Source organism: Dipodomys merriami, unplaced genomic scaffold, assembly GCF_024711535.1.
Source record: "Dipodomys merriami isolate MVZ:Mamm:240054 unplaced genomic scaffold, mDipMer1.0.p SCAF_7, whole genome shotgun sequence".
In the NCBI taxonomy this organism is placed as follows: Eukaryota; Metazoa; Chordata; class Mammalia; order Rodentia; family Heteromyidae; genus Dipodomys; species Dipodomys merriami.
The window spans coordinates 70320147-70344647 of NW_027206290.1; the positions used below are offsets into that span (position 1 = coordinate 70320147).

Genomic DNA, 24501 nt, shown 5'->3' on the forward strand with positions numbered 1-24501 from the left:
TCCTTCTACCTATCTGTGCCTCCTGTATAGCTGGGCTGACAGGCAAAAACGTCTGTACTAGGCTTATTGAATGACATGAGGTCTCACTAATTTTGCCTGGGCTGACCTCAAGCCATAATCTTCCTGATCTTCCCATCCCAAATAACTGTGATTGCAGGCATGGACCACTGTACCCAGACCTTAACATTTCTATTATGAAACATTTCAAAAACATAGAACAATGTAAAAAGATAGCACATCTTAAAAATTATTGTCACTAAGTACCTTAGTCCAAATGAATATTTTCCCAAGTGCCTTAGAATACCTTTATATAATTTTATTTGTAATCAGATAAAGTCTAGTACTAAGATGGTTTTCAGTAGAGGGATAGTGGTGTTTGACAGGAGGCTGCTGCGCGTGCGCACGCGCGCACACACACACACACACACACACACACACGCACGCACGCACACACACACACACACACACACACACACACACACTTTTCCTGTCCGAGTTCTCCCTGGGTGGAGACTTTTGCTAAGCCTTTTGCTAGACCTTGTCTCTAGCTCCTCCCCACCCCAGGCCTCGATTCATCCCTGGCTGCTGCTCCTTGCTCTGCAGCCCTTCGCCCTTTGACATTATAGGTTGTCAGTGCTGAATTTAAGAAAAGGAATTCTTTGCTTTGATTACTGCCCAGACAAGAACTTCCTAGGTAAGTTACCTTCATGGACCCCAGAAGCAGCTGGTCAAACAGAGCGGGATTCAGGGCTGCTGGGGGCCTAGGGACTCCTGGAGCCAAGGTATCCTGTAGTAGCTGGCTTCTCACTGGCTGCTGCCTCCTGCCACTCTTGCCTCATTCATGGGTACCAGGGGATGGTGTGTGATACAGGCTCTGTATGGGATTGGGGTGGAGAAGAGAGGGAGGAGAGGTGCTGATGGACTCTAGACCCTCTCCCATCTGGCAATCCTGACTGTAGGCCCCAGGTGGCTGATACCAATTTCTTGGCCCTAGTGACTGGTGGCTATGACCCCCATATCCGCCTATGGAACCCCTTGGTCTCCAAAAAGCCCATGTGGCTGATGAAGGGACATCAGACATCAGTGACTCACATCATCATGAAGAGTGAGAATAGCATCTTCATCAGCATCTCCAGGGACAAGGTGCTGGCCTATGGAGAACACATCCCTACCTCATCCTCAGAAAATGGGGGCAGGAATCTAGCTCAGCCAGTGGGGGACCAATATTGGAGGACCTGAGGCCTAGGCAGCCTTCCTGTCTGTGGTCTCAGACCTGGGGGCACAGGACCACAGGGCAGCTTCCCAGATAGAGTCATAATTCTGATGGCCATGGGTCTCTGCCCGCCTCTAGTAGAGGCTAGAGCTCATCTCCAGTCTGCCAGAGTTGGCTTTCCTTGGGGAACTGCCTGGATTCTTTCTTTTGGGCATATTCCAAGCCCCTTACTTTTTTCTGAGCCTTAGTCTTCTGATCCCTAGACTGGGTTATTGAATACCTTGTATGAAAAGAGAAAGTAAGAGAGCCATATAATTACTGGCACAGGGTAGAACATGAGCTGTGTGTGCCCTGCCCTTGTCTTCCCTTGCCCCACTTGAATCCATACCTTTCGGCTCTCCCAGTTTGATTGGGCCTTCCTCGGTGCCTGAGCTCCTCACTCTGCCCATGTGCAACTGTGGATTCAGGATGCTATCCATCTGCTTACTGTGTAGGATGTCCTGGCCAACAGCACCAGGTGCCTTCCCTTCAGTGTACAAGTCTGTGCTTTCCTGGGCTCAGGGGATGGAGGATTGTCAGTACCGTTGGGGTCCTTGGACCATGTTCAGCTATGTCCTCCTCCAGCTGCAGCTGCCTAGAATTCTCTCAATAGCCTCCAGCCTGGTGGCTTTGCCTCTGATGGAGGGTCTAAAGCTGGGGGTTTTGGACAAACAGAGACTGGTTTGCAGAAGTTCTCATGTCATAGATGGAGCCAGGCTGTGTGGCCTTTCCAGCGCAAATTCCTTGATCCAGGCTGAATACAAAATGACTACTCTGGAGATAGGTAGGCCATTTTGTCAGCTCTATTGGTAACTAGTCTCTGACTGTTCTAGGCTGACTTTTCCAGTGAGGCTGAAGCCAGGAGCAAGTGAGGGTCTAGGGCAAAATGTAGCTGCTTGCTGTCTATCTCCTCTGCCTCTAAAGTCTGCAGCTCAGGAAGGGGGAGGCTTGAGGGAAGGCTCGGGGATAGAGCTGCTACATGTACTCTGCCTTTCATGTACCATGTGCCCATGTTTCCTGGGCATTAGTCTGGGTTCTCTGTGGGCTGTGATGGCCTCACATGTCTAACTCAGGCAGGAGTGGGGAGAGTGCCCCTAGCTCTGTCTGCAGGAGTATCCACAGGGCCTCAGGCCTCAGCTGTACCATGAGGACTCACTCTCTGCCTCTTGCTTGTTCCCACCCCCAGAACATCCGTGTGTGGGACCTACAGGACTACGACTGCCTCCAGTCCTTCGGTGGGAAGACGTTTGCCCTGGGAAACTGTGCCATCACCAGTGCCTACTTACACAAAGACAACACCTTAGTCTGCAGCACTTACTCTGTGAGTGTTGTCCTGGGAACGAGGGGCAAGAGGGCAGGCACTGTCCTATCCTGTCCTGTCCTGTCCCTCCTCAGCTTGCCAAAGATGCTCAACTGGCTGGCTGAGAGCTCTGGCTCTCAGGCCTCCCCAGTGGGTGGGTTCTGGGTCCCCTCCTGCTGTCGCCACCTCTGCTCTGGCCCACCCATGCATCCCTAGCACTTTTCTGGGAAACGCTCTGCCAGCCAGGTGCCCTTCCTCTACACTCCTCTAGCCCTGTCACTATTAATGTGATTGTCTTTTCTTCTAAACACGAACTTCAGGGAGAGGTGAGCCAACCTGAACATCTCTCTGAATGAGAGGCCCCAGAACAAACTGTCAGGAAGACTGCTCATGCCCTCTGTCCTGACGTAGGCCAGCTATGTCTGGGCCAAGCCCCAGGGACAGACTGGCTGGAGTGGTGATGGGCCTGTGGCTAGATGGAAGCCTAGGGGCTTCTGGCCATCCTGAAGGTTCTGTCTAGGGAGGAAAAAAGGTAGCATTTGTTGTTACTGGGACTTTGTGCCCTTTGTTGACCAGGCCACTGTCAGGTGACACACCATTTTCCTATGCACTAGGCTAGCTGAGAAGGAGGAGGTAATGTGTCTTGCCATTTCTTTGCTGTGTGCTAAACTGGTACTTTTAAAATGAAACAACTCTTTGAGGTTGATTTTGATCAACTAACATTATCAAACCCCTCCCTTCTTTTTGCTGGGAACTAAGACTTACTAGGCAGAAGAGGGTGTGTGTGTGTGTGTGTGTGTGTGTGTGTGTGTGTGTGTGTGTGTGTGTGTGTGTGTGTGTGTGTGTGTGTGTGTGTGTGTGTGTGTGTGTGTGTGTGTGTGTGTGTGTGTGTGTGTGTGTGTGTGTGTGTGTGTGTGTGTGTGTGTGTGTGTGTGTGTGTTACTGGTGTTTAAATTCAGAGCCTCATGCTTGCTAGGTAGGCACTCTACCATCAAGCGCACAGCCTATAGAATCTATTTCTGAAGCACAGTTACATTAATGTAGAAAATGTTTTGTGTACACCAGGTATAGTGGTATACTCCTGTAATCTCAATTACTTAGGAGGTGGAGGCAGGTGGAGGTAGGGTATGAATTTGAGACCACTTGCCTAGCTAATCCTAAACCCTGAATTCAAATCCCAGCACCATAAAAAAAGGAAAGGAGGAAGGAAGGAAGAGAGGAATGAAGGAAGCTAGGAAGGGAGGAAGGAAAGAAGGAAGGAAGGAAAGAAGGAAGGAAGGAAGAAAAGAAGAAAAGAGTGCCATGCACTATGAAAGCATCAAGCCAGGCGCTGGTGGCTCACGTCTGTAATCCTAGCTACTCAGGAGGCTGAGATCTGAGGATCGAGGTTCAAAGCCAGCCCGGGCAGGAGAGACTGTGAGACTCTTATCTCCAATAAACCACCAGAAAACCAGAAGTGGCGCTGTAGCTCAAGTGGTAGAGTGCTTGCCTTGAGCTGAAGAGCTGAGGGACAGCGCCCAGGCCCAGAGTTCAAGCCCCACGATCGAAGAAAAAAATAAAAAAAGAAAGCATCAAATGCTCAGGGCTTCAAACACAGGCATCTTTAGCCTAGCCCAGGGCAGAGTCATGGAGGCCTCCTGGAGGAAACCTCTGAGTCTTAGTTCCTTAGCATCTGTGACAGGGCCTTTAGGGCTTGGGAGTCCTAACTGAGTTGGGGCTATGGAGTGGGGTGGGAGCAGCAGGAGTCTTGGGGAAATGAGGCCTGGTGGCTGTGAGGTCAGGTGTCCCCCTGAGGTTGCTCAGTCAGAGTGGGAGATAGGGGGAGTTGTCACCGAAGGCAGGGCCCTTCCAAGCTGTCTACCCTTCTCCCTGCAGATTGGGATCCTTAAAGGGTACGTAGAGACCCAGGAGCCAACAAAAGCAGGGCCGAAGACAACACACAGCACTGCCCTGTGTGCTGTCCTGTACAGCAAGATCGTGAAGCAGGTGAGCAGCCAGGGCTGGTCTCAGAAGCTAGCAGGAGTGTTCAGTGATGAAGGTAGGACCTAGACCTCCCCAGGTGCCTGGTCTGCTCCCATGCCATGCTGGGAATCCTGGGAGCCTTGTGGTGGTGCCAAGGACCATGGGATGCAGGTAGCAAGTAGTCTTGCAGACTGGTTAGCACAAGAGCGGATCCACCCCCAACCAGCAGAGACTTTGTGTCCTGGACTGTCATAGATCACCTCTGCACAAGCAGCCTCTTGACGTGGAGTGAGATAGAATACTAGTTATGGAGGGCTTCTCAAGACCCCCTACATGGGAGCTGTCCCACAGCCTACTTTCCAGGGAAGCCACAGTTTGGCTGTGTTTATTGTGAGAGGGAGGGAGATTAGGGCAGCAGGCAGTGCCCTGGGTCTAAGGGGAGGATTCTAGGCAGACCGGGCCACGTGGAATTATTTCTGAGGAGTGGGTACAGAAAGGAATTGTGGGACCTCTGCCCATTGAGCCTCAGGTCTGGTCTTGGCTGGACAGGGTGGCTGCACCAGACCAGAGCTCAGCTTAGCTCCCTGGCTCTCTCACCACTCTCTTACCACTGCCACTGCCTTAGGGGTCTGCTGTGCTGTCAGGAAGTTTTTCTCAGGAGGTAGCCTAAGCAGCCTCACCTGCTATGACACTGTACCAGGTGTGATGGCAGCAGAATGTTCCAGGGAGTGGCAGGACTGCCCATTGTTCTCAGTGTTTCCCTAGGAGGGGCTTGTGTAATGACACTTCAGCAAACATCTTCTCCAACTTTGGGATTCCTTTCTCTGGCTAAATTCCGATAAGTAAGTGCCATTTCTGAGTGAACAAAATGACTTTAGCAAATAGACTGATTCTCAGGACACAGAGCCAGGGAAGATCCATCATCAGGCCTTCTGCAGAAGCAGGGAGCCCCAGAATGCTTTTCTCAGAGTGTGGATGGGAAGGGTCAGTTCTCATCAGTGGCAAGGGGCACCTTCTCTCCAGCAGCCCCTGCTGGAGCCCTGTGTTCCCCCACAGGTGGTGAGCGGCTGCCTGCACGGTGAAGTGAGCGTGTGGGATATCAAGACGGGCAGGAAGAAGATGGAGTTCTCTGTGACCAGTACTCAGCCCATGGAGCTGACGGCCATGGCCCTGGACGAGTCAGGGCGATGTCTGCTCACGGGTCTTCGAGATGGCACCATGACGATGTGGAACCACGGCACTGGCGAGTGCCTGCTAACCTTTCCCAACCCGGACCAAATGGAGGTCAGTCTGGCTTGGCTTCAAACCTGCAGGAGCCTGTGTCCTCCTGCACACAGGGAGCAAGGCAAGAGTATGCTCCTTTAGTGAAGCTCCCACAAATGCCAGGTGTTTGTGATCTTTAAACTATTGGCACATCACCAATGATGTCTTTGAACCTTGGACCACATATGACTCAGCGGCTCCTGTCCTCCCCACCCCTCCTTGCATCTAGAAATATTTGACAGGGTTGCAGAGACCATTTATGGATGGCTTAGAGCAAAGCCACATTGGTACTTGAGCCTCCTCCTCCTAGCCCCTATGATGTAATTCCTCAATGGGGAGCCATGAGGAGAGGCGTGCATGTGAGTGTGTGTGTGTGTGTGTGTGTGTGCACGTGCGTGTGTGCATGTGTGTGCGTGTGTGTGTGTGTGTGTGTGTGTGTGTGTGTGTGTGTGTGTGTGTGTGTACTTATCCCAGAAGCCACGGTTTGAGACCTGGCTCATTCACTGGTTATTAGACTGTAGACAGATCACTTATTTGTTTCCTAGTCATCTCTATAAAAGTGGGCATAGGTAGCTAACATATTCTATGATTTCCTCTAGGTTCCTTGAATTTTATGTTCTAGGTCCTTTAGGTTACATAATGGGATCCAAGAACTCTCTAAAAAATTGATGGTGGCATTAACTCTAGGAAATTCTCACATCATTGAGTTTTGTCTTCTTAGTACATTTAGGAAAGGCATGTTCTCCAAGGAGCTTTAAAGTTCTCTTTTGTTCATCTTCAACAGATTACTGGAATTGTCCATATGAGCAAAGGATTCTACATGTCAGGGTGGAATAAGAGAATCACCAGTTTCACGTGAGTAGCAGGTGTGCAGGGGGAGGAATACAGCCACTGGGTGCCCTCACTCTATTTTCTGTATTCCTCCACTCAGAGCTCTCCCATACTTGGAAGGTCACACTGGACATGGGTGGTGGGAATGGCCATTGCTTCAGCTGCTCATCTATCCATTCACTGATTTTATTCTAGGCTTTTTGCTAGGTGATGGGGATGACCATAACCAAGAATGATGGGGCCTTCAGGAGGAAATGTCTCAGTCTGTCTCAGCTATAACAAACTATCATAGACTGTGTGGCTTATAGACAGCAGGATTTATGTCTCACAGTTCTGGAGGTTGGGAAGTCCATGACCAAGGAGCCATCAGTTTTAGAGACCGGTGACCCCTGTCCCCACCCCCTTCCTGAGTCATAGAAAGCTGTCCTCTTGCTTTAACCTTACCTGTGAGAGGGGCAAGGGAGCTCTCTGGGACTCTTTTTTTTTTTTTGGGGGGGGTCCGGTCATGGGGCCTGAACTCTGGGCCTGGGTGCTGTCCCTCAGCTCTTCAGCTCAAGGCTAGTGCTCTACCATTTGAGCCACAGCCCCACTTCCGGCTTTTCTGCTTATGTGGTGCTGAGGAATCGAACCCAGGGCCTCAGGCATGCAAGGCAAGCGCTCTACCACTGAGCCACCTTCCCAGCCCCTCTGGGACACTTTTCTGAGGGCTCTAATCTCATTCATGGGGGCTCTTCTCTCATGAATACTTGCAAAGGCATTGCCTCCTAGTTCATTAGGGATTTAGATCGAATATAGGAATTTTGGGAGAATACAAAATTTGGTCTATGCATTCCGCATTGGGCTCCCCCAAATTCATGGCCACCTCATACCCAAGATACAGCCTTCTAGGCCTCAACCTCTTTTCAACAATCAGTCCCCTGGGCTAGCTGAGCTAGATGCTCATCCCTGAGAAGCAAAATTCCAGTGTGTGGGGCCTGAGGGGCATGCTTCATAAGAGAAGCAGTTGTTCAGCCTCCACTCTGAAATCTACCTTCAGAGTCCATCTAAGTATCTGAGTCAGATACGGATAAGACTCAGGAACCATTCTCCTGAGCAAATTGGCTCACTTGGTGAGTGCTCCTAAAATACAGCAGTGGGGCAGGCATGGGATAGATCCTGAGCAGGACAAACCCCTCGGAGATCTTAAGACTGAAAAACTGTCCTCTTTGTCAGATGCTTTGCCCTGCAGTCCTCTGGGGAAGGAGATCCTGGTTTCCAGAACAGTGGGAAGCCAGCTAGGTAGGGGTGGGGTCATCAAGCCTTCAAAGCAAAGCTGCTTCTGTGGGTTTGGGTGGCCTTGCCCCTGCAATGGGTCTTGACATGGACTCCATGCTCTCTCAGGCTGTATTGCTGAGTCTGTACATCGCTCTGCCCATTGGAATCTAGGTGATGGAGCAGCCATGCCCTCTTGACTCTGCTGGGTGGAGCCCATGCTGTACTATGGCCAACAGGAGCTTACCTGGTGGAGGGGGTGGGCAGGGGAGTATCCATAGTTTAGAGTATGGAAAGAGCCTGTGAAGTGAGGTGGTGATGGGCAGTGTCTTCTTTGAAACCTCTCTGTTACAGAGAGACTGTTCTAATCTTTGACTTGCCTTCCAGGCCATCCTTCCATTGCTTTGGACAATAGCACGTGACTTTGTTGAAAAGGTTGATTTGTGTACTATCTATTTCCCCAATGGACTGTTTGGTTTATACTCTTTATGAGCTTACTTATTCCTTTCAACAAGGAAAGTCTGAGAATTTCCCAAATCTTTATGCTCTGCTTCCTTTTCTTTTTTAGTTCTAGGGATTGAACCCAGGGAATTGTGCGTGCTTGGGACACCCATCATGCAGGAGCTATAACCCCAGCCTTACTTCCTCTTTGATGAACAATTTCATCTCTAATAAATCAGGCCATTCCTTCAATACTTTGCTTAGAAATTCCCTCAGCTAAATATCTCATTTCAGTGCTTGCAAGTTGTAACTGTCACTAAACACCAGAATTCAAACATGATTCAGCCAAGCTCTTTGTCACTTTGAAAACGGGTGGCTTTCCTTCCAGTTTTTGGCACCAAGTTCCTGGTTTCCATCACAGTCTTCATTAGAGTGGTCTGTGCTGTCCTGCCTTCCCAGCAGTCTGTTCAGGATTACTTAGTTTGAGGCATGTGCTTCAAACTCTGCCGGCCTCTGCCCAGTTCCCAGTTCCAAAGTCATTTGGAAACATTTGATACGGGGGTACCGTCACTTCTGGTACCATGTCATGCTGCTGTAATAGTCTGGTGAGGGCCTTCCTCCTCATGCATGGGCAGTCTTCTCCAGGTAAAAGGGTGAGGGATCTCTATAATACACACATGAGGGCTTGTCCCTAGGTCCCAGTCACATCCACAAGCCCTCAAATTGAGGGTGAAACAAAATGAAATGTCGTCTCTATCAAGTGGTGATAGACTTCGTTATAAAGTATGTGGAATGCTGTGTGTATGGGGAAGCAGAGGATTCTGTGGAATGGTGGGTAGAAACCTGACTTAGTGTTGGCAGAGGGAGGGCAGTCCGAGCAGCTCAGTTGAAGCTGTCATGGGTAAAGTCTGCCTGGAGAGGTGAGCAGGAGCAATGGCGAGGTAATAGGACACGTATCCAGGAGGTGGTGCCAACACAGGCCAGGCTCTTTCCTTTTCAGGGGACCTTTGTAAAGCCATCACTTCCTTTCCTCCTCATGCAGGTGTCTGAATGAGTGTAAATGAAGACTCACTCTGTCAGCTCCAAGGACAGAGCCTTAAGCAGGTGCTTAAGAAATGAGCCCAGGGGCTGGGAAGGTGGCTCAGTGGTAGAGCGCTTGCCTTGCATGCCTGAGGCCCTGGGTTCGATTCCTCAGTACCACAAAAGCAGAAAAAGCCAGAAGTGATGCTATGGCTCAAGTGGTAGAGCACTATCCTTGAGCTGAAGAGCTGAGGGACAGTGCCCAGGCCCAGAGTTCAGGCCCCACGACTGACCACCACCACCACCACCAACAAAAAAAACAAAACAAAAAAAGAAATGAGGCCAACGCTGGGTGCCAGTGGCTCAGGCCTGTAGTTCTAGCTACTCAGGAGGCTGAGGTCCGAGGATCACAGTTCAAAGCCAGCCTGGGCAGTAAAGTCCATGAGACTCTAATTAATCTCCATTTACCAACTCAAAACCGGAAGTGGCGCTGTGGCTCAAGTGGTAGAGCACTAGCTTTGAGCTGAAGAGCTGAGGGACAGCGCCCAGGCCCAGGGTTCAAGCCCCACGACCAACAAAAAAAGAAAAAGAAAAGGAATGAGGCCAGTGGGGCAGGACTTGGAAGGATCGCTGAGTCCCCTCTCCACCCTCCTGCCTCTGGCCGTGTACACAGGTTCCACAAGACCAAATCATTGCTCATGTGCTACCAGTGGCAGGCCTACCACAGCGAGGACATCCTGAGCATGGCCAAGTACCAGAACCAGTTCCTTGGGACCTCCTCCTACAACGGGGATATCCTTTTCTGGAACATCAACATAGCAAAGCCCATCTTGAGTTTCAATGCCTCCAAGAGCCCGTGGCCCTTGCAGCCCAAGAAGGTATGGTCCCAGCACACTGCGTCCAGTCACCCTCTCCCATTATCTTTGTCTTAGCTGGGGGCCAGAATCAGGGGTGGCGGCGAGTGCAGGGAGCACCCTGAGAGGTGGTAGAAACGTGTACCTATATAGAGGTTGGGAGCCAGGAGGGAAGATGACAGTTTCTGTGCTTATCTGTGTTGTACACATAAACAGAAGCACAGAGAGGTTAAGTACTTTGTGTAATGCCACATAGCTAAGAATGGGTTGATCCAAATTTAGGCAGCCTGATTCCAGCACCTTAAGTCCTGTCCTCTTTAAGAGATGACTCTTTGTTGTTGTTGGTTTTGTGTGTGTGTGTGTATGTGTGTGTGTGGTGTGTGTGTGTGCACGTGCATGATGCTGATCCTGGTGCTTGAACTCAGGGCCTTAGGTGCTGTCTGTGAGCTTTTTTGCTCAAGGCTAGTGCTCTACCTCTTGAGCCCAAACTTTTCTTCTGGCTTTTTGGTGATTAATTGGTGATAAAGAGTCTAACGGACTTTCCTGCTGAGCTGGCTTTGAACCTCAGTCTTCAGCTCTCAGCCTCCTGAGTAGCTAGGATTACAGGTATGAGTCACTGGCATCCAGCTATGTTGATCAGTGTCATAACTGTGACAAAACACCAAGCAGAACAGCTTAAGGGAGGAAAGATTTTGGCTCAGAGTTTCAGAGATTTCAGTCCACTGTGGAGAGAGAGTGGTAGAGCAGAACAGCTGACGTCATGACATCCTGGAAGCAGAGACAGTGTCTGTTCCCGCAGCTTTTCCTTTCCCTTTCCCCCTTTTTCTTTTTTCTGTTTTGGTCCAAGGCCAGAACTCAAACTTGGTACCTGATGTTTTTGCTCATTAGCTAACACTCTGCCAACTGAGCCACGCCTCCAGTTTCCCCCTCCTTCCTCCTTTAACTCTGTTTTTATTCCCACCAGGGCCCTTGGCCTGTTGGATGGTACCATCAATTTTTGGGGAGCGGTCTTCCCCTCTTAGCCAATCCTTTTTAGAAACAGCCTCACAGACAAAGCCAGAGGCGTGCTTTACTGTTCTCTTAGATTTTATTCAACTCAACCAAGTTAACATTCAAGATTAATCACACTTTGTGTGTGTGTGTGTGTGTGTGCATGTGCGTGTGTGTGCGTGTGTGTGTGTGTGTGTGTGTGTGTGTGTGTGCGCGTGTGCTCGTGCCTATACTGGAGTTTGAACTCAGGGCCTCATTTTCTTTTTTTTTTTTTTGGTACGGTCGTGGGGCCTGAACTCTGGGCCTGGGCGCTGTCCCTCAGCTCTTCAGCTCAAGGCTAGTGCTCTACCACTTGAGCCACAGCGCCACTTCCGGCTTTTTTCTTTTTGCTTATGTGGTGCTGAGGAATCGAACCCAGGGCCTCATGCATGCAAGGCAAGCGCTCTACCACTGAGCCACCTTCCCAGCCCCAGGGCCTCATTTTCTTGATTGAACCTTGCTCGAGGTTGGTGCTCTATCACTCAAGTCATACCTACACTTTCTTTTTTCTTTTTTTTTTTTTTAATTTTTTTTGAGTCCGGTCGTGGGGCCTGAACTCTGGGCCTGGGCGCTGTCCCTCAGCTCTTCAGCACAAGGCTAGCGCTCTACCACTTGAGCCACAGCGCCACTTCCGGCTTTTTTTCTTTTTGCTTATGTGGTGCTGAGGAATGGAACCCAGGGCCTCATTCATGCAAGACAAGTGCTCTACCACTGAGCCACCTTCCCAGCCCCACCTCCACTTTCTTTACGTTTTTATTTTGGGTGGTTAATTGAAAAAAAGAGTCTCACGGACTTTGAACTGCCATGCTCAGATCTTAGCTTCTTGAGTAGCTAAGATTACAGGCATGAGCCACCTGGCTCACACATACTTTCTTACTCATTGCTGTTAATCCATCCATTGCTGCCCATATTCACCAGTTGTATAAGTAGGGACTTAGGGACTCTGTCCAGTCTCTGAATTAGCATGTCATAGCCATTTAAAACTGGAAAAGATCTTAGGGACACTTCAGACACTGGTTTTCCAAGTGTGTCAGTGCTGAGAGGGCTCTGGTAGGAGGTCCTTCCTCTAGGACTGCTCAGTTTTTTTTATCTGTTTTATGCTTTGGACTTTTCTAAGATTACAAACAACCATGAAAACATCTGGAAGCTGGGTGCTGGTGCTCATACCTGAATCCTAATGACTCAGGAGGCTGAGATCTGAGGATTGCCATTATCTCCAGAAAGCTGGAAATGGTACTGCGGCTCAAAATGATAGAGTGCTAGACTTGAGTGAAAAAACTAAGGGTCAGAGCCTAGGCCCTGAGTTCAAGCCTCCATGACTGATAGGGAGAGGGGTGGGGAGGAAGGATGGAGGGAGACAAGGAGGGAGGAGGGAGGGAGAGAGGGAGAGAAAACATTTAGAAACCACAGTCCATTTTCCAGATGGGGAGATTTGGCTAGGGACAGAAAAAGGACTGGGGGGCTGCTCTCCCCCTGCACAGGTGCAGGAACCTCTGATTGAGGGCGTGGAGTCCAACAGAGACTTGAAGGAACAGAAGTGGGCGTATAGGCCCTTCTTGCAGGCCTCTGAAGCCAACTTCAAGACGCTGAGCAATGCCATCTTGAGGCAGAGCCTGACGTCGGCTCCCCCCGCCATGAGGCGAGATGAGCCCGGGTCTGTGCTCCAGGTGAGAGTCCTGTGTGCTTGTTTTCTTGTCTGATTCACCTGTACCAGTCCATCCGGTCCATCCGCTCACCTGTAGGCAGATAAAGGCACCAATTCTCAATCTTGAAACCCGACCCTGCTCCTGGCTCAGGAGGGAGCCGTTGGGCAGCCCAACTTACGACAAGAAAGGCCAAGGTGCCACAGCGCACGTTCCTCTTCCATGCCATGTCTTTGGGATCAGAGTTATGCTGTAACCTTAAGACCTTTGAGATTGATGGAGGTGGAGAACATTCATTCCACTGGCTGTATAAGGTTTGCAAAGTCATTTTGTCTGCCCTGCTACGACAACTGCAGGTGGAGCTTGAAATTCAATAAATCGAAGAGCTAATTCAAGAAATCGAGGCCCACAAATGATGTTATAAAGATCTAAATGGCGTTTGGCAGAGAGAAAGGTTCTTTACCCCTGCTAAAGCAATGGGTGTTAGGCCCTTCTAGCCTCACTTTTAACCAGCTGATCACTTCTGGGACCAAGGGAGGGTCTTCCCTAAAGACAAATGCAAGCCTCTGCCCTACAGAGCACGTGGCAGTGTTCTAAGGTCCAGTGCCCCCCCAGATACCCGGCTGGGCTTTTCACAGGGTAGGGTTGTTATTAAGGGGGCTCTTTTCATGTTCTGCCTTTGACCTCTGTTGCCCTGGGAGGAGGAGGATGCCCTCCTGGTGACCTTCAAGCCTGTTTTTCTTTCCAGATACCTATGAATACCTCCAGAATCCGGCTGACAAAGAAGTCCCATAGCAGATACGTACCTTACTCAGAGACTGAAAGGAAAAAGGGGGAATTCAAGACAAAGTTGATGATGCAGTCCAGCACATCAGTGGAGAAGGTAGGTGGTGCTCATCTTGGGCTGGGAAAAGCAGTGCTGGGATGCCTGGCTGAAAAGTCCAGCCGACGCCCCCAGTGCCAGGGAAGGCTATAGAGAGGATGGAGCCCTGCAACATTGTGCTGTCAGGGCTGTTGTGTCTCAGGAGAGTTCCTCAGGACCAGGCCATGGGTACACAGACAGGTGGGATTGTGGCTGGGAGAGGGTTTGGTAGGGGGGAGTGGGAGTGCGGGTGGTGGGAATGTTGGAGAATCAGCTGTTAGATGACCTCCATCTACCTGGGTGTGAAGCAGGGTGGTTCATCTGTTCTCAGCTCTCAACCCCACACCCCCATGCCTTTCCCCTCTCTGACTCTGGCCCTGCCTCTCTGTGACCTTCTTCCTTCTCCAGGAAATCTCTATCCTATATCCTAATTGTGTTAGAGTGGGGCAGGCCTGCCACAGCACCCAGTTCCAGAGGTTAGGGACTTCACAAGGGACAAGGGACACTTCTAGGAGCTGTTCTAGTGGAGCACTGTGAGAGGCTCATTCTGCCTTCCATTTTCTGAATGCTCTGACTTTTTTTGGGGGGGGGTCACTTATGGGGCTTGAGTTCGAGACCTGGGCAATGTCCCTGAGTTCTTTTGATCAAGGCTAGTGCTCTACCACTCTGAGTCACAGCACCTCTTCTAGTTTTCTGGTAGTTAATTGGAGATTAGGAGTCTCATGGACTTTCCTGCCTGGGCTGGCTTTGCACTGTGATCCTCAGATCTTAGCCACTTGAATAGTTAGGATTACAGGCATGAGCCCTGATACCCAACTATATCCAGCTTTTATTAGTTGAGATGAGAGTCTCATGAACCTGTTGGCCAAGCTGGTCTTAAACTGCAATTTTCCCAGTCTCTGGCTCTTGAATAGCTGGAATTACAGGCAGGAGCTTCCACATCTGGCTCTCCCTCCCCCAGCCTGATTTTTTTTTTTTTTAATACTGGTCAAACTCATTTTTTTTTTTTTTTTTTTACCAGTTCTGGTGCTTGAACTCAGGGCCTGGGCACTGTCCCTGAGCTTCTTTTGTCAAGGATAGCGCTCTATCACTTGAGCCACAGCGCCACTTATGACTTTTTCTGCTTTTGTGGTGCTGAGGAATCAAACCCGGGGCCTCATGCATGCAAAGCAAGCACTGTACCACTGAGCCACCTTCACAGCCCTGGTTAAACTAAGTTTATTGGAACCCCAGCTTTTTAAAAATTTAGGTAGAGGCTGGACATTGGTGGCTCATGTCTGTAATTCTAGCTACTTGGGAGCTGATATCTGAGGACCATGGTTCAAAAGCCAGCTCAGGCAGGAAAGTCCATGTGACTTTTATCTCCAACTAAACAGCAAAAAGTCAGAGGTGGAGGTATGGCTCAGGTGGCAGAGCACCAGTTTTAAGTAAAAAGACAAACAAGAGCATGAAGCCCTGAATTCAAGCCTTAGTATTGGCATGTCTGCACGTGTGCTATCTCTCTCTGTCTCTCTGTCTCTCTCTCTGTCTCTCTCTCTCTCTGTCTCTGTCTCTGTCTCTGTCTCTGTCTCTGTCTCTCTCTCTCTCTCTCTCTCTCACACACACACACACACACACACACACACACACTTAAGTATTATGGGTCCCCCAACCCATTTCAGTCTAATGATAATATAAGCAGCAGTTAATATTTACTGAGCTCTTAGTATCTCTTAGGCAGTGAATTTAATTATTTACACATACTGTTTTTATTTTATCAGTTAAAACAGCCTCAGGAATTATATACTATTATTTTTCCCCATAATAATTTGTGGAGGGGAAGGGAAAAAACAAATCGTTTAAATAGGGATACAGGTTGACCCATTGCAACAATGAGATGTACAAGTTGTTATGTTGAAAAACGAACTTTACAATTTTGGCCCGGGGAGGGGTGGGGAGTGGGGGTGGGGAGGTGGGGGGTGGGAGATGGGAAGGGATGGGAAGGGGAAACAAAGGAGGAGGCAACAATGCTTGATAAGAAATGTACTCTTTGCCTTGCCCATGTAATTGTAACCCCTCTGTACGGTAAAAACCCCTCTGTACACAAAAAAGAAACATTTTCAAAGTTGGGTACGGTGGTGCATGCTTATAATTCTAGCACTCAAAAGGCTGAAGCAGGAAGATCAATAGGTCAAGACTAGCCCAAGGCTATGCATTGTAGACCAGCCTGGGCTACTTACTGAGACCCTGTCTCAAAACACAAGAAGGCTTGGGATGTGGCTCAAGCCCTGCTAATCTGGCCCCATCTCTTCCCACAGATAATCTTCCTGCAGACCAGGTCTCGCCTGCCTCACACAGCTGCCCTGCTGAGCAGCTGCGTCAATGGCTACATCTATGCCTGGTCCATCCATGGGAGTGGAGGCCTGATGGGGAAGTTCCCCGTGGACTCGGATAATAGTGGGAACGTCATTGTGAGCACCATGGCCACTGACAAGGATGACTGCATCCTCATCACAGGGGACTGTAAAGGAAAGATTCGGGTGAGGAGGAATGGGCAGCTGGCTGGAGAGATGGGCCAGCCAAGCTTCCGGCAACCTCTTTGCCCTCTGTGGCCCTGCTGGACCCCCTCCTTCCGGGTTCTGGCTGGTTTGTGAAAGGGTGGGGAGTAGTTGGTAACTGAGGAGGCCTCTCCTGCTCTGGCATGTCGAGTGAAGTGAACACAGTTCTTCCAAGAAATCCTCCTTCCTCTGGGGAGTCCTGTAGGCTTCTGCTGACTGCTCCCTTGCCCCCCAGCCATGTTTTGTCTGGGCTCAGCTGTCTCAGGGGCTGAGTTTGCGCGCCATATGAGACATGAGGTGGAAGTGCCTGCCATCTACTCTGCTAACCAAGGGGTCAGGTTTAGAAGACTCTCAGATCCCAGGTTCTGTTGGCGTCAGAGGTAGGAGTAAGGACTGTTCCTCACATGAAGAGGAATGGTCCAGGGCGCGGGATGGGGAAGGGCACAGCGCAAGCTGAGGCCAGGCCAAAGGGTGCTAGGCCACTAACCTCCCTCCCCCCACTTTATGCCTAGATCTGGGATATCAAGGATTACTGCATATTTGTTGGGCATCCCTCAACTCCACACAGTGTCAAATACTCCAATGAAATACAGAACAAGTTCCGGGACTTAATGCTTAGCCCCCAGACCAGCACCCCGTACTACGTTCCCCTCAAGGAGAAGGAGGTAGGAGCCGCTCAGAAAAGTGCTTTGGGTCCTACCAAGGAGCTGGAACTATGCCTTCACTGTGATTATGACTCTTTCTTGCTTTCTCTTTATGTTCCTTTTTGGCTTATTTGGAAAAAATCTTTCAATCAGAAGTCATCATTAGGGTTGGGAATGTGGCTTAGTGGTAGAGTGCTTGCATGCATGAAGCCTTGGGTTCAATTCTTCACTATTACATACACAGAAAAAGCTGGACGTGGTACTGTGGCTCAAGTGGTAGAGCACTAGCCTTGAGCAAAAGAAGCTCAGGGACAGCACCCAGGCCCTGAATTCAAGCCCCAGGACTGGCAATGACAACAACAACAAAAACCCCCAGAAGTTAGGGGTTGGGAGGTGGCTCAGTGGTAGTATGCTTGCCTTCATGCATGAGGCCTGGGTTCGATTCCTCAGTACCACATAAGCAAAAAGGAAAAAGCCAGAAGTAGTGCTGTGGCTCAAGTGGTAGAGTGCTAGCCTTGAGCTGAAGTGCTGAGGGACAGCCCCCAGGCACAGAGTTCAAGCCCCATGACAGACAAAACAAAAACAAAAACAAAAAACAACAACCCCCCCCCCCGAAGTCGTCATGAGTCAGCAACACACACACACACACACACACACACACACACACACACACACACACACACACACACACACACACACACACACACACACACACACACACACACACACACACACACACACACACACACACACACACACACACACACACACACACACACACACACACACACGCCATACTCCCTTTCCATGTGCTTTGATCTTTTCTGTGAGGACTCTAGAGTCATGAGTCTTTTAAACAAGAGTAATGGATCTGGGCACTGGTGGCTGGTGCTTGTAATCCCACCTACTCAGGAAGCTGAGATCTGAAGATCCCAGTTTGAAGCCAGTCCATGAGACTCTTATCTCCAGTTAGCCAGTAAAAAACTATAAGTTGTGAGACCAAAAGAGGGTAGTCTTAGGAGAGAATCACAAAAGTATAATGCCTAAGCACCTCTTCATATTTATATAAAATAATATACATACTGAAACACACTTCAAAGATATGGAAACAAAAGACTTGTTTCAATTTTTTTTTGGGGTGGGGTCTGGTCATGGGGCCTGAACTCTGGGCCTGGGCGCTGTCCCTCAGCTCTTCAGCTCAAGGCTAGTGCTCTACCACTTGAACCATAGTGCTACTTCCAGCTCTTTTTTTTTTCTGTTTATGTGGTGCTGAGGAATCCAACCCAGGGCCTCATGCATGCAAGGCAAGCGCTCTACCACTGAGCCACCTTCCCAGCCCCTGTTTTTCTTTTTCTGATGATTCTGTATTCTTTTTTTTTTGTCGGTCGTGGGACTTGAACTCTGGGCCTGGGCGCTGTCCCTTAGCTCTTCAGCTCTAGGCGAGCGCTCTACCACTTGAGCTACAGCGCCACTTCCGGTTTTCTGGTGGTTTATTGGAGATAGGAGTCTCACGGTCTCTCCTGCCCGGGGCTGGCTTTGAACCGCGATCCTCAGATCTCAGCCTCCTGAGTAGCTAGGATTACAGGCGTGAGCCACCAGCGCCCGGCTGATTCTGTATTCTTTACCTTATATACAGTATATTCATGTGCATGTCTGTGGGAGAGTGGGGGGCACAGAATCCAAGGAAAAAGGTGAAAAAGTGCAGCTCTAGAGTGCACTGGACATTGATGAAAGTGAACTATACAACTGGTGGGTAGAGATGGGAGGAGGGAATGAGAGAGAATGAGGGAACAGATGACACTGTATGAAAGGAAATGTACTTATTACATGAGGCATGTAAATGTAAACCCTCTGTATATCACCTCTATAATAACAATAAAGTACATTAAAAAATCCAGAAGTAGAGCCAGCCTTGAGCAAAAAAGCTCAGGGACAGCACCCAGGACCCGAATTCAAATCCCAAATACTGGCATACACAAAATAATTAATAGAAATGTTTATATGGTTCAGGACCACTTGCTGCTTGCCAGATGCTTAATAAAACCGAGCACCTTTTCATTAGCTCCTCAGAAAACCAGTCTAATGTAACTCACTGTGTTTGATAGAGACAGATGGGTTAAGGGCAGCCAGCAAGAAGCTGTGTGTGTCTAGTAAGCAATCAGGAAACAAATGATTTCAAAGGCCAGGTACCACCCCTGCAGAATTCAAGATAATGATTGCATTTTCTCCTAACAGCTTGTCAGTTATCCCAGTGCTATGAGTTGTGCTTTATGAACATTTGGGTTGGTTTCTGAGTTGTCCATTGTTTTTCATTGTTCTGCTTACAGAACAATGTAAGCAGATTATTATTATTCTGACTTATTATTATTATTATTACTATTCTGACTTAACTATTGTAGAAGTGTCCCTTTCTTAATCTTGCTTTATTGCTTTATCTTGCTTTTATGGTCATTTTTACTCATCTGTCAGTTAAATAAACTTATTTGCTCACAGTGCAATGTGAAGCATGACCCCCTTCACTCAGCTTATTCTCTGAATGCCCAGTGAAAACTTGAGGAGACCTGAGCTCTACTCAGAGACCCATCAATCTCTGGCTCTGTGGCCTTAGACTGATTTCTGATCCTCTCACTTTCATTTCTCAACCCTGTAAGACACAGAGACTCCTTATCCTGTAAGGTCAGGATCAACTCCTATCAATTGAATGGAGGCACTGATAAGTAACATGCAAATTTTGTTGTTGTTTGTGGTACTGGGGCATGTACCTAGGGCCTTGTTCTTGCCAGGCAAGTTCTCTTGCCAGGCAAGTTCTCCCCTTGAGTCACCCCCCGCCCCCCAGCCTATAGATGCTTTTTTAGTAGTTTTACTAAAGAGTCCAGTAAGGGACCTCTCAAAGGTCAGCATCAAGTTAATGTGGAATGCGCCTAGAACTAGAAAACCCATCCATGTCCCAGAACCCTTTCTCTGGGTGCCTACCAGTGCATCTGTGTGATGGTCTTGGTGTAAGTTTTCCTTCCTGTCCCCTCTAGGTTGTGGAGGGCCAGAGCATTTCCCTGGTTCCCCCTAAGCTCCTGATTACATGGAAGGGCCATTCGGACAATGTGACAGATGTCATGTATGTAGACAGCTTCCAGCTGGTGATCAGTGCTGGCCAGGACTGCAACGTCAAGGCTTGGAAACTCTCTGGTGATGCCGTCGGTATGGGTCCAGTGAAGTCTACCTGTCCCCCATGCCTTTCTTGCTCCTGTCCGCAACAGGTCACAAGCTGACAGGAACCTTATTTCCCATAGGAATGACTTTAAAGTGCCTTTGTTTAAATTGCTGGATGTAAGTCTGTCCAATTGTCCATTCAGCCCTGTGTCCATTTATTATCAACTGCCCATCTACCCTTCCTCTACCCACCAGCATGTCTACCTTTGCATATTTTTGAAAATCTATATTTGATGAGGTCTGTTCTTTCTCTATTTCTTCTTTTTCTCCTCTTCCTCTTTCTTCTTCTTCTTTTTTATTTGGGGGGGGGTCTGGTCGTGGGGCCTGAACTCTGGGCCTGAGCACTGTCCCTCAGCTCTTTAGCTCAAGGCTAGTGCTCTACCACTTGAGCCACAGTGCCACTTCCGGCTTTTCTCTTTTTGCTTATGTGGTGCTGAGGAATCAAATCCAAGGCTCATGCATGCAAGGCAAGTGATCTACCACTGAGCCACCTTCCCAGCCCTCTTTCTTCTTCTTTCCTCCTCCTCCTCCTCCTCCTCCTCCTCCTCCTCCTCCTCCTCCTCCTCCTCCTCCTCCTCCTCCTCCTCTTCTTCTTCTCCTTCTTCTTCTCCTTCTCCTTCTCCGTCTTCTCTCTCTCTCTCTCTCTCTCTCTCTCTCTCTCTCTCTCTCTCTCTCTCTCTCTCTCTTTCTCTTTCTCTCTCTCTCTCTCTGGTTAGTTATGGGGCTAGAATTCAGGGCCTGGGTGCTGTCCCTGAGCTTTTTCACTCAAGGTTAACACTCTACCACTTTGAGCCACAACTCACTTATGGTGGTTAATTGGAGATAAGAGTCTCATGGACTTTCCTGCCTGGACTTGCTTTGAGATGCAATCCTCATATCTCAGCCTCCTGAATAGATAGGGTTACAGGTATGAGCCACCAGCACTCAACAACTATACACTCTTAAATAGGGGATCTCTAGATCTTTTTCAACTCTTGTGACTGAAATCTTATCCATGAGCAGCAACTCTTATTTCTCAGCCCCTGGCCACTCCCATTTTACTTTGTGCTTCTGGTAGTGAATTGAGGACCCTATGAAACTCAGTGTGCCATGCTGGCTGCATGGCTGGCAGGTACTCTGCTGCTTTTTTTTTTTTCATTCTTTCTAGTAGTTCCTTCCCATCTGAACCAAGCTGAAGTCCAGGAATTCCCCAAAAAGAAAGCAGCTCCCAGGCCTGCTGCTTCTTGAAAAGCCTTCCCTTTCTGTAATTTTAGTGCATGTAGCTCTCTGATGACTTTTCAAAAATTGGGCTTTGTACCATGTCTGGTTCATTGCATTTTTACAATTCTGAAGCAGGAGAATGGCTTACCATGTCTTGCCATGCCCAGAAATAGGACTCCCATTTTTTTTTTACCCTTTTTTACCCTTTTTTACTCATCTCAACGTCTGCCCGATCTGACGTGCGTGGGCCCTGGTCTTTTTTTTTTTTTTTTGTGGGTTGTGGGCCTTGAACACTGGGCTGGGCACTGTCCCTCAGCTCTTCAGTGCAAGGCAAGCTCTCTACCACTTGAGCTACAGCGCCACTTCTGGTTTTCTGGTGGTTTATTGGAGATAAGAGTCTCACAGCCTTTCCTTCCGGGTCAGGCTTTGAACCATGATCCTCAGATCTGAATCTCCTGATTACAGGAATACAGGGGTGAACCACCAGTGGGCCCCCCCCCCCCATTTTATACCATGCTTTCCATTTTATACCATTGCCATGGTTTTCTTCCCCTTTTTTAATTTCTAATTTTTTTATTTTTTTGCTTTTCTTCCCCTAAACCATACGTGGGGCAGGGTACTTCAGGCTGGAGCTCCAGGTATATGAGAGGGCTGCTAGTGGTGGGTTCTTCCAAGCGTTTGTTGAGTGCCCAGCGTATTTCCTTCCCATGGTGGATACTGGACAGTTGGGTGAATGCCTGGGGGGAGGGGGTCAGCCATTCCCTGGCTGACTCTTGGGGTAGAGGAGAAGGGCAGTGGGTTGAGAAGCCTCTGAGCAAGGACTGATGGAATTACAGGGACATTTGGCCTGAATGTTTGGAAGAGACTACAGGACGCCACAGTGGACAGTGGTTACAAACAACCTGAAAACTCAGAGGAGGAAGAATTCATAGACAGCGTTCCTAAGGCCTCCCAGCCGGATCTGCAGTGAGTCCCAGCCCACTGGGCTCCTCTGGCCCCAGCAAGGCCCCTGGGAGCCTTGCCCCTCCCTGGGTTGGGCAGTGCCAAACATGGTTAGCTTTCAGAAAGCCAGTGCCTGGGGACCTGCAGCTCATTCACAGTGGCTGTTGTGACCCAAGAGCCTGAGATTCTGAGGTTGGGGGATGTTTAGATAGTCCATTGGGGAGGTCCCTGGAAGGACAAAGGGGTACCAGGCTCCTTGTAGGCCAGTAGAGGGAGTGGGAAGAGCAGCAGAGCTTGCAGGACCAGCTGCATCTGGGCGTGTTAGCCTTAGTAAGCCTTGCACACTGATAGTTTCTAGCAGAGCAATGGAGACACAGGAAAGGGCAGGGCCAGGCCCAGGAGAGGGATACTCCTCTCAGGGTTCCTGGGAGACCCCCACCTTGTTTAGTAGGAAGAGTGTTTTGTGAAGGAAAGCCTCTTGTAGAAGGGATCTATATGAGGTCCTCGCATATCAACGGCGGGAGCAGGCGGTACTGATGGACCTTCTGAACCAGAGGCCTGAAAAGGAGGCTGAGGCATGGGCCAAGCTGCAGAAGATGGCTGTGACATCACCGTGGACTAGAGAGCACTCCACGCAAGACATCGAGGAGACCTGGAACAAGTGGGAGTCTCATGGCAAGCAGGTGCAGAAGGTGGGGAGCTAGGGTGTTTGTGCATGTGTGCATGTGTGCACACGTGTGTGCTTGCATGTGCATGTGCAGGCATGACACTAGTTTCAGCCTTCCCTCTCCCCCATGACCCTGCAGCTGAGTGAAGTCTTGGGAGCATTCTACAAGCCCAAGGAGCACTCTCGGACCAGTAGATTCCTGACCACCAATGTGAATTACAGCTGCATGAAGCACCAGGTGAGGCCGCTCCCTGAGACCCAAGGGCTGTCGAGGCCAGAGGACCCAGTCTTGTGCAGTTAGCACTCCAGTGGGAGTGATGCAGTCACTGTTCTGTATGAGGCTAGCTTAGCTGGTGTGTTTGCCATGGTCCTGGTTGAAGTTTTGTCCCTGAAGACAGAGGGCCCAAGGCCTTTTGGGAGGAGGTCCTCCTTGGACCTGGGTCCAGTCTGCAGCCTTCAAAATACCACAGTAGCTTGTATCTACCCTTGAGTGCTATTTGCTGCCTATGTCCCCACCACTGTGGGTGCTCAAGGGCAGACACACAGGAAGGTGCCAGGCACACAGGAAGGGATGGAGTATTGGAAGGGGTGGCTCTTTGTGGGAAGAGAAAAAAGAGAAAAAAGGCGTGGGTACATCCCAGCCTTTCCCTCCTTGTCTGTGATAGGGCACGACAAGAACCCCCCTCTATGTGCTAGGAGAATAATGAAAGTCACATCCCCGAAGGGCTTTTCTCCCCATGCTGTACCTCTGTCCCTGGCCTGGAGGGGGCTCCCAACCCAGCTTTGCAGTGCCAATAGGAGAAGCGGAGTATGTCCTCTGAGGTCCTCTGCTCCGGGGCTCTGCTTTGTAGCCTGGTTCTAAGAAGGGAACAGTTCTGGTGCCAGGGCCTGCCTTTCAGGGTTGCTATGGCCACTCAGCAGCGTGGTGGGGGGCGGGCTGAGATGGCCCTGACTTCCTTGGTCATTGATCATCACAGTAGGCTCTTATGTACGGGAAGACCTCAGGATCCTTCCTCTCTGCAAGCCTCTCTTGGTCCTGGGTACCCTCAGCTCCAGCAGGTGCCCCCCTGCTGCCTTGCTCTACCCCCCTAGATCTCACCTCTGATCTACCACAGCCTACACTTGAACGAGCTGGAGCCCATCCAGCAGCTTCCTAACGTTAACTTACTAGCGTTCAAGATCCCAGAGCCGCAGGTCCAGCGTATCGTCCACTGGGAGGATGAGTCTACCCCGAAGCAGCCGCCGCCGCCAGTCCTTCCCTCTCCTCTGTGCCCCCTGCCGCCTTGGCATCAGAGCTGTTGGACTCCATGTCTGCCTCACTGAAGCCTCAGGCTTCTATCTCCTCTCTGCAGCCCCATTCAGCCACCACAGCCCACTCCTGCCTCTCACTCCCATCTGAGTGCTCTGAGTCCATTCTGTAGAGGCCAGAGACCCTCATGCTCACAAAGCGGGGCTTTTGCACCCTGTCCTGAGCTACCCCTCTCTCCAGTCCTCTAGCCGAGCACCCGGGCCCATGGGGTCTTAAACATCCTGGGCTCACACCTGGCAAGGCCCAGAGGAGGTGGACCTTTCCCGGCAGCTCTCGCGCTGCCTCTC

The 24501-nt window shown here is 49.8% G+C and overlaps 1 protein-coding gene across 1 annotated transcript in view; it reads left to right on the top strand.

The window, feature by feature from the left end:
- The window catches only part of Efcab8 (EF-hand calcium binding domain 8), a 47674-nt gene extending 23373 nt beyond the window's left edge, over positions 1-24301 (top strand). The window contains exons 12-27 of the mRNA XM_070007512.1: positions 627-694; positions 995-1143; positions 2439-2573; positions 4428-4538; positions 5571-5798; positions 6562-6632; positions 9994-10198; positions 12685-12870; positions 13595-13729; positions 16006-16227; positions 16758-16910; positions 19916-20084; positions 22133-22262; positions 22723-22930; positions 23045-23143; positions 23998-24301. Of these exons, the coding sequence (XP_069863613.1) occupies positions 627-694; positions 995-1143; positions 2439-2573; positions 4428-4538; positions 5571-5798; positions 6562-6632; positions 9994-10198; positions 12685-12870; positions 13595-13729; positions 16006-16227; positions 16758-16910; positions 19916-20084; positions 22133-22262; positions 22723-22930; positions 23045-23143; positions 23998-24228 (2500 nt within the window). The 3' untranslated portion in view covers positions 24229-24301. The remainder of the gene's footprint in view (positions 1-626; positions 695-994; positions 1144-2438; positions 2574-4427; positions 4539-5570; positions 5799-6561; positions 6633-9993; positions 10199-12684; positions 12871-13594; positions 13730-16005; positions 16228-16757; positions 16911-19915; positions 20085-22132; positions 22263-22722; positions 22931-23044; positions 23144-23997) is intronic.
- Positions 24302-24501: the final 200 nt, after the last annotated feature.